The sequence below is a fragment of the Pelodiscus sinensis genome, chromosome 22, assembly GCF_049634645.1.
Source record: "Pelodiscus sinensis isolate JC-2024 chromosome 22, ASM4963464v1, whole genome shotgun sequence".
In the NCBI taxonomy this organism is placed as follows: Eukaryota; Metazoa; Chordata; order Testudines; family Trionychidae; genus Pelodiscus; species Pelodiscus sinensis.
This window is the reverse complement of record NC_134732.1, coordinates 25,008,012-25,021,588: the sequence shown is the minus strand read 5'-3', so window position 1 is coordinate 25,021,588 and position 13,577 is coordinate 25,008,012. Positions and strand designations below refer to the sequence as shown.

Genomic DNA, 13,577 nt, shown 5'->3' with positions numbered 1-13,577 from the left:
TTACCAGTGTTCTACTGTATACTACTTCCAAATTAATAAAATTTGGAATAAGAGGTAACCTAGGGATTAGACCAATATAGCAACAATGTTAACTATACTGGCATATTTACGTCAAATTTCTCCATGGAGACCAGCCCTGAGAAATTAGAGATGAAGAGGACTTGCTAAACAGAAGGCGGCTATGGAAAGGTTACCTCAAACAAATGACATTTAGTTTGTTTCATTCAAAGCACATTCCATCAACTCATCTTGCTCACAAGGCAGATTCCAAAGCCAGACACCCCAGCTTCTGTTCCACCTCTCTTGCCAATAGCAAAATGTGCATCGTATCTGCCTATCCTCTGAAAGAGAGTGTAAAAAGTATCTGTTCACATTACTGGAGTTGGTGACGCTTTGGGATTAAGGACATTATATATCTGTAAATACACACAGCAGTACAGGAAGAAAGTAACAGTCATCTCTAACATTAACATTCTAATCAAAAGGGTTTTCTGCTTCGCACAGCACTGTCACTTCATACCAGGATTTCTCAGTGTGATCCGTTAAGTTATAAACACTGAAAAAATTAGACTGATACAAATGGACAGTTTGAGTACTCTGGTTTTATTACTTAATCAGATTCACTATACAGTCCCTGTGAATCTCCCCTCGAGTATCCATACCACCAAATATTAAAAACAAATACATTAATTTGTCTTCTGTAAAGCCTTTCCCTATTTGCTTTTTTTGATCAGAGTCACCTTCATCACTGACTGTTTCAGTTGCTTCCTTCCCAATTTTGTTTTGGCTGGTTACAGCTTCTGAATCTCTGTTCTTCACATTGACACGTACTTGCCATGGAATGATGCACATGGAATGGTCCAACCTTCCAGGGGGCAAAGGAGAATCAAATTCTAATAGTGTCCATCGTCGATTTTCTGCAGTTAAAAAAGACAGAAAACTCAGTACGAAATCAGTTTGAAATTCACAAAAAATGAGGCTAACAAAAAGAATGAGGATAACAGCATCATAAATTATGGACTAGTCTGCAATGTTATAACCCCCTTAAAAAAAAAAAAAAAAAAAAAGGAGGGTGATATGGATTGACCGTATACCATTATGCCAGTGTAGAACTGGAGAAATGCCATAGATTTCAATAGATTCAGAAATCTACACATACATCGCACCACGTAACTAACACAGGAACCAATCCCTGCAACAAACCTCGGTGCCTACTCTGCCCACATATCTACACCAGCGACACCATCACAGGATCTAACCAGATCAGCTACACCATCACGGGTTCATTCGCCTGCACATCTACCAATGTAATGTACACCATCATGTGCCAGCAATGCCCCTCTGCCATGTACATCGGCCAAACTGGACAGTCCCTACATAAAAGAATCAATGGACACAAATCAGGTATCAGGAATGGTAATATACAAAAACCTGTAGGAGAGCACTTCAATCTCCCTGGACACACAGTAGCAGATATAAAAGTAGCCATCCTGCAACAAAAAAAAACTTTAAAAACAGACTTCAAAGAGAAACTGCAGAGCTACAGTTCATCTGCTAATTTGACACTATCATTTTAGGATTAAACAAAGACTGTGAATGGCTAGCTAACTACAAAAGCAGTTTCTCCTCCCTTGGTGTTCACACATCCACATCAGCTGCTAGAAGTGGGGCTGAATTGACCTCATTATCTCTAGCCTTACTCTCAATTAGTACTCTTTTCTTATGCCTGCATATTTATACCTGCCTCTGGAATTTCCACTACATGCATCTAACAAAGTGGGTCTTTCACCACGAAAGCTTATGCTCCAATAAATCTGTTAGTCTATAACAGTGGTCTCCAACCTTTTTACACCCAAGATCACTTTTTAAATCTCAGAACAGGCAAAGATCTACTGCCCCGCCCCTTCCTTGAAGCCCCGCCCTCTCTATTCTCCTCCTGTCCATCACTTGCTATCCCCAGCCCTTACTTACACACTCTGATAAACAGTTTATTTTTAAATTATGTGATACATACAATTAAAATCACGTGTTTATAGTTATGAAATAAATGGTCTGTTTTGTATTCATGCTATTTAAATCTAAAATGAAGCATTTATAATTATACATTTTGAGGGGACGGAGTACTGTGGCTGGAGGCAGGGGAGAGGGAACAGGGTGCTGGGAGGGCAGAGGACAGGATTCTGCAGCAGGGGACAGAGTGCCAGTGGGGACAGAGTTCGGGGAGTGGGGACAGAGTTCGGGGAGTGGGGACGCGAATGGGGACAGAATTTAGGGAGTGGGGACAGTTCTGTAGCTGGGGACAGAGTTCGGGGAGTGGGGACAGGAATGGAGACAGCATTCTGTAGTTGAGGACAGGGGAGTGGGGACAGGGGAGCGGGATGCCAGTGGAGGCAAAGAGTCCCCTGCATCTCTCTCCTCCCAGCATTCCCCCCCGGAAACCCACGCGTGCCTGCCCAGGGGGCCGACCCCCCCACCCGTGCAGGGAAGCCCCGTGCGCGCCTGCCCCGGGGCCAAACCCCCACGCAGGGAAGCCCCGTGCGCGCTCACCTGCCCCGGGGCCATCCCCCTCCCCCGTACAGGAAAGCCTCGCGCGCACCTGCCCAGAGGTCCGACCCCCCCCCACCCAGGCAGGGAAGCCCCGCGTGTGCGCGCCTGCCCCGGAGCCAAACCCCCGTGCAGGAAAGCCTCGCGTGTGCGCCTGCCCAGGGGGCCAACCCCCGCACCCGCGGAGGGAAAGCCACGCGCGCCTGCCCCAGGGCCAACTCCCCCCTCCACACAGGGAAGCCCCGCGTGCGCTCACCTGCCCCGGGGCCAACCCCCCGCCGCCCTCCCGTGCAGGAAAGCCTTGCGCGCGCCTGCCCAGAGAGCCGACCCCCCTACCCGCGCTGGGAAGCCCCGCAGGCGCTTGTCCAGGCGTCAACCCCCTCCCCGCGCCGGGAAGCCCCGGGGCCAAACCCCAGTGCGCCGGAAGCCAATACTACCTCTGTCTTCTCTAGAGGTAAGTAGCGGGACTTCTGGGGGGTGGGAGGGAAATGGGGGCGGGGCTTACAGGACGCTTCACGAGCGACTGGTCGAGGCCTCGAGATCGACCAGTAGCTCGTGAGCGACTGGTTGGTGACCACGGGTCTATAAGGTGCCACAGGACTCCTTGTTGCTTTTATAATTTCATACGGTAATTAAGGAACCTTTGTGGAATTTTATGAAAAACCCTTCCCACCTATGTGATATTTATACATTGTATCCAGTGCCCCAGTTGCATCCATTCCACCAAAAATATACAGATGGTCTCCAAAGGCAGCAGCTGAGTGGGCTGCCCGGCCTTCTGGGACATCACCAGCAGCTGGTAACTTTTCCCATCTCATGTGATCTATAGGCAGAAAAATAAATTAATAGCTACATTTTACAGACTGAAATAAACGGCTCTTTATTCACACTGAAGGGCCAACCATTGGGCAGGGTCTGAAACCCTCTGGGAGAATCAGACCCATCTTTGGGTTTGCTTTTGTTTTAAAGCAGTCACACTTGGGCTTTGCTTGTAAGGGCTCAGGCTACTACTAAGACTGCTGGTTTTTCTGGATCTGAACAACAGTTATAACACTCTTCTGCATCCTTTTGAGGTGGTAGCACTGGGGGAACACAAAGATTTTCCTTTGGTGGGGCTGTGCTAGATTTTTTTCTTTACATGGCATGGGAATTCCTGGTGGTACTGACAGCTGCCAAGTATCAAGAGCTCAGCTGGTTAAGAATGTTCTCCCATATATAACAGGGGAGCAACCAGTTCATAAGCACCAGTCTATATTACAACAGAACCTCAGTTATGCATTGACTTGTCAACCATGAGCCTTATCTGGAATGGAAGTATGCAATCAAGCAGCAGCAGAGATTAAAAACACAAATACCGTATGGTTAAACGTCAACTACTAAAAACAAGGACATTTAAAACAGATTTGACAAGGAAACTTTTTCTGTGTTTGTTTCATTTAAATTAAGATGAAGAAAAGCACATTTTCCTTCTGATGGTAAAGTTTCAAGTTGTATTAAATCAATGTTCAGTTATAAACTTTTAAAAGAATAATCACAATATTTTGTTCCGGGGTATGAACCAATTCAATTCTCCAGGTGTTTATAACTCTGAGATTCTCCTCAAAGGAAAGGATAATGCTTTCACGGCCATTCTGACTCATGAGAGTGCCTTATACAGTAAGATAAGAGCATTGTTTTAATTCTTATTTACAGAATATGCTACTGCAGCTATTTATGAAAGAAATATGGGAGCCAGGCTTTCAGACACTTTGCTGAAAAACCACTTGACAGTGACAGTCAAAAGAACCCCCACGGCAACATACATTCAGTGCTTAGATACGCCAGATAGTAATTAATTCCATAGCCATGTTACAGAAATGCCTGCATCTCTTAGCTTGTAACAAGTTGGCTGTTGGCTTTGATATACATGTGGCCTGCACAAACACTTCTGGATCATTACCACAAATCCCAATCTATTAGACCTGTGTTACAGATCTCTCGCCAAAGCCAATAGGATTTCTGCCTACTTAAAAAATGCAGGGTCAGCATGATAACAAAACCAACATGCCCAGAGCACCAACCAGTTACCTTTGAGCAGATCTACTGCACGTATACAATAATTATTGTAATGGTTTTGTAAGAGATGGTCTCTCCCAAAGCTGCAGTACACTATTTAATACAGTGATAGCTACTTCATATACTTACTTATATCAATGAAGAACAGATCATTGTAAAAAGTATCACCGGATAATCCACCATGTACGAAAAGCTTGGTCCCAACTGCAACCACTACATGGCCATGCCGAGGTGAGGGCGGATTACCATGTACTTCTGGCTGTGACCAAGTCAAAGTGGCTAGAAATGGGAATACATATGATTACGTAATGAGTTGCTGGAGCTCTGTAAAGCCAATAAACCAGAAACCCAGGTCTAGGGACCTCTAGACCAAGTGTGACGATTTTTAAATAAATAACAATGAAGTTCAAGAGTCTAGTTTCTGGGATTATTGCAAGAAGCAATTGAAATAAATAATAGGGATGTAAGCAAGTAGTCAAGTAGCTGATAAGCCTAGGCTTATCAGGTAGTCGAGTCGACTATTCAACTACTTGCATTCCACCCCACCTTCCTGTCTTTGTATCAAAAGCAGCAAAGGAAGGGGAGTAAAGCAGGAGCCAGTTCTGGGGGGAGCCAGCTTAAAAGCCAGTGCCCCTAGCACCATCTCCATGATGCCACCTGCCCACCTCTGCCCTGCATTTTGCCTCTATCAGAGGCAGCAGAACAAGGTGGGGGGCAGAGGAGGTTGCTCTGCATCCTACAGTGCAGCCCCTGTCCACAGGGGCTGGGGGGGGGGGGTGTCCCAGCCCCCGATGGAACCCCCATAGACAGGGGCTACTGGACCCGGTGTGAGCCGGGACTGAGCAAGCCAGGCTCAGTCCCAGCTTGCACCAGGCCAGGAGCTACCCCTGCTATTGCTCTGCATTTTAAATGTAGTAAAAGCCAGGCCGGGTCTTACTACATTTAAAATGCAGAGCCAAAACGGTCCTGGACCTGCCTTCTCTTACCGACCGACCGCCTTCCCTTATTGACTAATCGTGTAGTCGATACAAATTGTTACCCGACTCTTAACATTCTTAACACATACTCAGCAAAGAAATGTAGCTATTTGTATATCTCTTCTAGAAGTAATTCCATGCAGCTGGTGCAATAGACAAAAAATATTTTTTCTTGCTCTATGTATTGTCCCTTCGTAGTGAAGTGAGCAACATATGATGTTCTTTCTACTAAAAGAGAGTGGCTACTACAGCAAGTTGTGGTTGCAGTTGGAGGATTCTGACAATGCACCTCAATCCCGACCGGCAATGCCAATGACACTCTTCTCTTAGATCTTTCCACTGAAGGTACTACCAAGTTCCCGTGTGATGTTGATAAGCTTCAGATGGGGGGGAAGCCCATTAATCTAATTTAAACCTGCAGCCAAAAAACAGTGTCTAATAATACACAATACTCTATTACCCACTTCTTTATGTATTATTTCCATTTCCAGGTCTTTGTATCTGTACCACGCAAGCTTTCAGTTCAAGTGGACAATGAATCATTGAACTCAGTGTAAGAAAACATTAGTTATTTAACTTATATTATTACTTGTGTCAAACACATGAAGTTGTGCATCTTTAACGGGCTCTGCTCCTTTATCTCCCCCTCCAAGCACATAAAGCCGGTCTCCTATAGCCGCTGATGATGTGTGGTACGTCCTAGGGAGTGGCTGAGTCCCAATCACTTGAGGGCTTTCCCAAATTCCTGTGCCTAATTAAAAGAGGAAATGATAATTGTTCATAAATATATAACAAGAAGTTACCTTGTGTATATGAATTTTTCAGCACTGAAATTGACTCGACGAGGAATTATTAAGCACAAACCACAGTGATGAGCAAAAGTCAAGCATGGCAAAAAATGGCTTTTGGGAAATGAGGGAAAAAATCCAAGTTGCAAATGAAAGGTCAATTTGTTGCACGTGCCTAATTCAGGTTTGTTTACAGCACCTGACAAAATGCTATATCCCATCTACATAACCACAACTGACTTTGTGGAATGTATTTATACACTGAAATCAAGCATGGCTGCTGGGACTTCCCACTAATCCTAGAAAGCTTTTGTATTTATTCCACACCTTGATATTTGTACAGTGAATCTTTATCATTGCACAAGTCGAGACGTGTAGTGGAAGGCAACAGACAGGCTGAAAACAGGCACACAAAGCCATAGAAAAGGGAGAGGAATTTTAGTTAACTCCAGGGCAAACACCTCCAAGACTCTTTAATACCCATGCAGAGCAGACCACGCTATATCGCACTCAAATGACCTACATTAAACTGCATGGTGGGCTGAGCTGCCTCTGGCAGGACTCACTTGTTTGACACAAGAATGCTCCTGCTGGCATCAGGTAGGGGATTTGTTGCTGTGAAGCACTAAGAACAGTGCATTGCCTGCAGCAAGGAACCCAAGGGGAACACAGCACTTTCAGAAAATCATAGGTTTGATCCTAGCTAGTCTTTAAAACTTCTAGGAAGAAATAAAGAAAATCAGCAGCCTGTAAATACAGCTTTTGAAGTTGTAACCTGGACATTGCAAACGTAACCAGGTAATTCAAACAGTTTCTCAGGTGGATAACAAGTGCATGTGCAACAATCCAACAAAGAAAGAGAAGACTGGAGATGGGTGGATTCTACCACACACTCACCTAGATTCAGCACTTGAATGCAGTTTCTATTTCCAGACTGGTCAGCCCCTCCAAACACCCAGAGGCTAGTGGGGCTGCTAGTGGGAATGAAGGTGGCATGTTCGTATCGAGGCAACAGGCCCATCCAACCAGGCATTGACCATTGGTGTCTATCTGAAATGGAGGGAATTACAGAGCTCCATTTACAACACTGATGTTTACAGTAATGCTGCCGCCCCGCCCCGGGCTCCGCATGTAAACATGTAACCACTACAAAATTCAGTAGTTACACGTTTGCCAAAATAAACACAATTTAATCTCCCTATTGAGTATGGAGACTGAAACTTGAAAGAGTCCCCATAAATACACCCCAGCATACAAACACGTGACAGAATATCTTTCATCATTATGTTTCCTAGCTCACCTCTCTCATCCCCCAACTAAATGACTGTGGCTGTCCATAGCTCAGATCACAGACATGAGATTCAAGTCCAGAAAATGCAGACTTGAAACTTTATTCCCTTCTAGGCTCCGATCCTTCAGTTACATCCACAACCATATGCAGACCCATGCAACAGCAGGATTGAGCCCTTCATCCATCTGGAGAGGATGTAACACTTAAGGCTTGGTCTACATAGAACTATATCACTTGGGTGTGAAAAACCCACATCCCCAAGCAATGTAGTTATGCTGACTTTCACCTCCAGTGGGGATAGTGTTATGTTGGGGGAGGAGAATGTCTCCCATCCCACCAACACAGCTACCATAGAGGGTGAAGTTACTAACCTAACAGGAAAGCGTTCTCCTGCCAGATGAGACTGATAATCGTCACCAGATACAGTGCAGCTGTAAGTTTGTTGTGTGGATCTGCTGGAATTAACCGTGTTACTGCTTCTAGGCCTAATCACAGCTTTTGTTATCCCACTGAAGTGTTTTCATGGATCTGATCCATTCTTCCTCAAACACAGCAAGGATAGAACAGACGTTTTGGTTTCCAAGGACAGACAGCATAATAGGCAACAAAACTGCTGAATGCTTCCTGCTCTTACCCAGATCTATGATGTGGGCATCAGAGAAACTGCCACTGGGGTCTGCTCCCCCAACAATGACCACTTGGCCTTTCCCAGCAGTTGGGGCTGAAGGCAAATATAAGCAGTTATGGCCAACGCGTGCATTAGGCCTTTCTCCTTGAGGGACAAGCTTGTACCTAGAACAGGGAAACACAGGCATGAGAATCAGGCCTGGAGTGCACAAAGTAGTTTGGGGAGGAAAGGACAGGGATATTTGTAGTGCAATCAATACACAAGTGCTGTGCTGGAGAAGGGTGTGAACCACTCCTGGACCAGGGGAATGAGGGGAAAAGTGAGTTTAGAATACAGTCCCCACACTCTGATCTGAACCCATAGGCTCATCAAAAATGCTAGGAGGAGGATGGGTTATCAGGGTTTAATGGGGGAATCTGACCCACAGACTCCAGTGAGATAACTGGGGTCATAACGCAATAACAAACGACAGTAATGGGAGAGGCTGAGGAGAAATGGGAAAATGCTCAGATGTACTGACCACGTGCCCCTTTGGGGAACATCTCCAGGCTCCAGAATTGGCAAGGCCTTCGGCCTCATGGGTCTTGAGCAAAGGAAGCAAAGCCAGAGTCACATTAAAACCCTCTGGGGCCTGCAGGAAATCTCCCCCCCCCCGATCCCCCCCCCTTGCGGGCAGGGGAATCGCCCCCCCGATTTCCCCCCCCCCCGTGCGGGCAGGGGAATCGCCCCCCCAATTTCCCCCCCCCAGTGCGGGCAGGGGAATCGCCCCCCCCGATTCCCCCCCCAGTGCGGGCAGGGGAATCGCCCCCCCCGATCCCCCCCCCAGTGCGGGCAGGGGAATCTGCCCCCCCGATCCCCCCGCCAGTGCGGGCAGGGGAATCTGCCCCCCCCGATCCCCCCCCCAGTGCGGGCAGGGGAATCGGCCCCCCCGATCCCCCCGCCAGTGCGGGCAGGGGAATCTGCCCCCCCGATCCCCCCCCAGTGCGGGCAGGGGAATCGCCCCCCCCGATTCCCCCCCCCAGGGCGGGCAGGGGAATCTGCCCCCCCCGATTCCCCCCCAGTGCGGGCAGGGGAATCTGCCCCCCCCGATCCCCCCCCCAGTGCGGGCAGGGGAATCTGCCCCCCCGATCCCCCCGCCAGTGCGGGCAGGGGAATCTGCCCCCCCGATCCCCCCCCCCAGTGCGGGCAGGGGAATCTGCCCCCCCGATCCCCCCGCCAGTGCGGGCAGGGGAATCTGCCCCCCCGATCCCCCCCCAGTGCGGGCAGGGGAATCTGCGCCCCCATCCCCCCCCAGTGCGGGCAGGGGAATCTGCGCCCCCATCCCCCCCCAGTGCGGGCAGGGGAATCTGTCCCCCCCCGATCCCCCCCCCCCAGTGCGGGCAGGGGAATCTGTCCCCCCCATCTCCCCCCAGTGCGGGCAGGGGAATCTGCCCCCCCGATTCCCCCCCCAGTGCGGGCAGGGCAATCTGCCCCCCCCATCTCCCCCCAGTGCGGGCAGGGGAATCTGCCCCCCCATCTCCCCCCAGTGCGGGCAGGGGAATCTGCCCCCCCCCGATCCCCTCCCAGTGCAGGCAGGGGAATCTGCCCCCCCATCCCCCCCCAGTGCGGGCAGGGGAATCTGTCCCCCCCCGATCCCCCCCCCAGTGCGGGCAGGGGAATCTGCCCCCCCGATCCCCCCGCCAGTGCGGGCAGGGGAATCTGCCCCCCCCGATCCCCCCCCCAGTGCGGGCAGGGGAATCGGCCCCCCCGATCCCCCCGCCAGTGCGGGCAGGGGAATCTGCCCCCCCGATCCCCCCCCAGTGCGGGCAGGGGAATCGCCCCCCCCGATTCCCCCCCCAGGGCGGGCAGGGGAATCTGCCCCCCCCGATTCCCCCCCAGTGCGGGCAGGGGAATCTGCCCCCCCCGATTCCCCCCCAGTGCGGGCAGGGGAATCTGCCCCCCCCGATCCCCCCCCCAGTGCGGGCAGGGGAATCTGCCCCCCCGATCCCCCCGCCAGTGCGGGCAGGGGAATCTGCCCCCCCGATCCCCCCCCCAGTGCGGGCAGGGGAATCTGCCCCCCCGATCCCCCCGCCAGTGCGGGCAGGGGAATCTGCGCCCCCATCCCCCCCCAGTGCGGGCAGGGGAATCTGCGCCCCCATCCCCCCCCAGTGCGGGCAGGGGAATCTGTCCCCCCCCGATCCCCCCCCCCAGTGCGGGCAGGGGAATCTGTCCCCCCCATCTCCCCCCAGTGCGGGCAGGGGAATCTGCCCCCCCGATTCCCCCCCCAGTGCGGGCAGGGGAATCTGCCCCCCCCATCTCCCCCCAGTGCGGGCAGGGGAATCTGCCCCCCCATCTCCCCCCAGTGCGGGCAGGGGAATCTGCCCCCCCCCGATCCCCTCCCAGTGCAGGCAGGGGAATCTGCCCCCCCATCCCCCCCCAGTGCGGGCAGGGGAATCTGTCCCCCCCCGATCCCCCCCCAGTGCGGGCAGGGGAATCTCCCCCCCCCATCTCCCCCCAGTGCGGGCAGGGGAATCTGCCCCCCCCGATCCCCTCCCAGTGCGGGCAGGGGAATCTGCCCCCCCCGATCCCCCCCCAGTGCGGGCAGGGGAATCTGTCCCCCCCCATCCCCCCCCCCAGTGCGGGCAGGGGAATCTGTCCCCCCCCATCCCCCCCCCGTGCGGGCAGGGGAATCTGCCCCCCCCGATCCCCCCCCAGTGCGGGCAGGGGAATCTGCCCCCCCGATCCCCCCCCAGTGCGGGCAGGGGAATCTGCGCCCCCATCCCCCCCAGTGCGGGCAGGGGAATCTGTCCCCCCCCGATCCCCCCCCCCAGTGCGGGCAGGGGAATCTGTCCCCCCCCGATCCCCCCCCCAGTGCGGGCAGGGGAATCTGTCCCCCCCATCTCCCCCCAGTGCGGGCAGGGGAATCTGCCCCCCCGATCCCCTCCCAGTGCAGGCAGGGGAATCTGCCCCCCCATCCCCCCCCAGTGCGGGCAGGGGAATCTGTCCCCCCCGATCCCCCCCCAGTGCGGGCAGGGGAATCTGCCCCCCCCGATCCCCCCCCAGTGCGGGCAGGGGAATCTGCCCCCCCCATCTCCCCCCAGTGCGGGCAGGGGAATCTGCCCCCCCATCTCCCCCCAGTGCGGGCAGGGGAATCTGCCCCCCCATCTCCCCCCAGTGCGGGCAGGGGAATCTGCCCCCCCCGATCCCCCCCCAGTGCGGGCAGGGGAATCTGCCCCCCCCCGATCCCCCCCCAGTGCGGGCAGGGGAATCTGTCCCCCCCCATCCCCCCCCCCAGTGCGGGCAGGGGAATCTGCCCCCCCCGATCCCCCCTCCAGTGCGGGCAGGGGAATCTGCCCCCCCCGATCCCCCCCCAGTGCGGGCAGGGGAATCTGCCCCCCCGATCCCCTCCCAGTGCGGGCAGGGGAATCTGCCCCCCCATCCCCCCCCAGTGCGGGCAGGGGAATCTGTCCCCCCCCGATCCCCCCCCAGTGCGGGCAGGGGAATCTGTCCCCCCCCATCCCCCCCCCCAGTGCGGGCAGGGGAATCTGCCCCCCCCGATCCCCCCCCCCAGTGCGGGCAGGGGAATCTGCCCCCCCCGATCCCCCCCCCCAGTGCGGGCAGGGGAATCTGCCCCCCCCGATCCCCCCCCCCAGTGCGGGCAGGGGAATCTGCCCCCCCCAGTGCGGGCAGGGGAATCTGCCCCCCCCGATCCCCCCCCAGTGCGGGCAGGGGAATCTGCCCCCCCGATCCCCCCCCAGTGCGGGCAGGGGAATCTGCCCCCCCCGATCCCCTCCCAGTGCGGGCAGGGGAATCTGCCCCCCCCCGATCCCCTCCCAGTGCGGGCAGGGGAATCTGCCCCCCCCGATCCCCCCCCCAGTGCGGGCAGGGGAATCTGCCCCCCCCGATCCCCCCCCCAGTGCGGGCAGGGGAATCTGCCCCCCCATCCCCCCCCAGTGCGGGCAGGGGAATCTGCCCCCCCCGATCCCCCCCCAGTGCGGGCAGGGGAATCTGCCCCCCCCGATCCCCCCCCAGTGCGGGCAGGGGAATCTGCCCCCCGATCCCCCCCAGTGCGGGCAGGGGAATCTGCCCCCCCCGATCCCCCCCCAGTGCGGGCAGGGGAATCTGCCCCCCCCGATCCCCCCCCCAGTGCGGGCAGGGGAATCTGCGCCCCCATCCCCCCCAGTGCGGGCAGGGGAATCTGTCCCCCCCCGATCCCCCCCCCCAGTGCGGGCAGGGGAATCTGCCCCCCCCATCCCCCCCCCAGTGCGGGCAGGGGAATCTGCCCCCCCCATCCCCCCCCCAGTGCGGGCAGGGGAATCTGCCCCCCCCCCGATCCTCCCCCCAGTGCGGGCAGGGGAATCTGCCCCACCCGATCCCCCCCCAGTGCGGGCAGGGGAATCTGCCCCCCCCATCCCCCCCCCCAGTGCGGGCAGGGGAATCTGCCCCCCCCCGATCCCCCCCCAGTGCGGGCAGGGGAATCTGCCCCCCCCATCCCCCCCCCAGTGCGGGCAGGGGAATCTGCCCCCCCCCCGATCCTCCCCCCAGTGCGGGCAGGGGAATCTGCCCCCCCCCCATCCCCCCCCCAGTGCGGGCAGGGGAATCTGCCCCCCCCCATCCCCCCCCCAGTGCGGGCAGGGGAATCTGCCCCCCCCCGATCCTCCCCCCAGTGCGGGCAGGGGAATCTGCCCCCCCCCATCCCCCCCCCAGTGCGGGCAGGGGAATCTGCCCCCCCCCCGATCCTCCCCCCAGTGCGGGCAGGGGAATCTGCCCCCCCCCATCCCCCCCCCAGTGCGGGCAGGGGAATCTGCCCCCCCCCGATCCTCCCCCCAGTGCGGGCAGGGGAATCCGCCCCCCCCGATCCCCCCCCAGTGCGGGCAGGGGAATCCGCCCCCCCCGATCCCCCCCCCAGTGCGGGCAGGGGAATCCGCCCCCCCCCGATCCCCCCCCAGTGCGGGCAGGGGAATCGCCCCCCCCCGGCGGGCGCTGCGCAGGCGGAGGAGCGGCCGCCTGGATCGGCCCCGGCCCGTTGGGCCCCCCCGGCCCGGCCCCCCCGCTCACCGCCGCGGGGCGGGGAACCCGGAGCCGCTTCACAGCGCCGCCCCGCCCCCCGCGCGGCCAGCGCGCTGCCCGGCATGCCCCGCGGCTCCCGGCATGCTTTGCGCCGCGCGCCAGGGGCTGAGGCAGAGCGCGCGGGGCGCGGAGGCGAAGGCACCTGCCCGCTGGAAGGCTGTGGGGGCGGGGCGCTTCCGCTTCTGGCCCCCGGGTCGCTCAGGCTGACCGACTTCCGGCCTCCCGCCCCGGAAGTGCCCCTCGTT

At 56.1% G+C, this 13,577-nt stretch overlaps 1 protein-coding gene across 3 annotated transcripts; it reads right to left on the bottom strand.

Annotated features, from left to right (window-relative positions):
- Window positions 1-582: 582 nt before the first annotated feature.
- Window positions 583-13,560, bottom strand: RABEPK (Rab9 effector protein with kelch motifs). Of its 3 annotated transcripts, none has more exons than XM_075905699.1 (8): window positions 13,475-13,560; window positions 8,804-8,866; window positions 8,290-8,447; window positions 7,262-7,414; window positions 6,166-6,327; window positions 4,729-4,878; window positions 3,218-3,367; window positions 583-917 (listed from the first exon to the last, which is right to left on the bottom strand). In XM_075905699.1, exons 2-8 carry the CDS (start codon window positions 8,860-8,862, stop codon window positions 607-609), a joined length of 1,143 nt encoding a protein of 380 aa, XP_075761814.1. In that variant the 5' UTR covers window positions 8,863-8,866; window positions 13,475-13,560; the 3' UTR covers window positions 583-606. The 3 variants fall into 3 exon arrangements, with proteins under 3 accessions (XP_075761814.1, XP_075761813.1, XP_075761816.1); XM_075905698.1 differs by lacking the exon at window positions 13,475-13,560 and adding an exon at window positions 13,321-13,471; XM_075905701.1 differs by lacking the exons at window positions 6,166-6,327; window positions 13,475-13,560 and adding an exon at window positions 13,321-13,473.
- Between the last annotated feature and the right edge of the window lie 17 nt (window positions 13,561-13,577).

Coding starts and splice junctions, on each gene's coding strand:
- RABEPK (XM_075905699.1), bottom strand. CDS start 8,862: ATGAGGCCGAAGGCCTTGCCAATTCTGGAGCCTGGAGATGTTCCCCAA. Junction 7,415..8,289: donor TGCCCACATCATAGATCTGG/GTAAGAGCAGGA, acceptor CCTCCATTTCAG/ATAGACACCAATGGTCAATG. Junction 6,328..7,261: donor CATTCAAGTGCTGAATCTAG/GTGAGTGTGTGG, acceptor TCTTTTAATTAG/GCACAGGAATTTGGGAAAGC.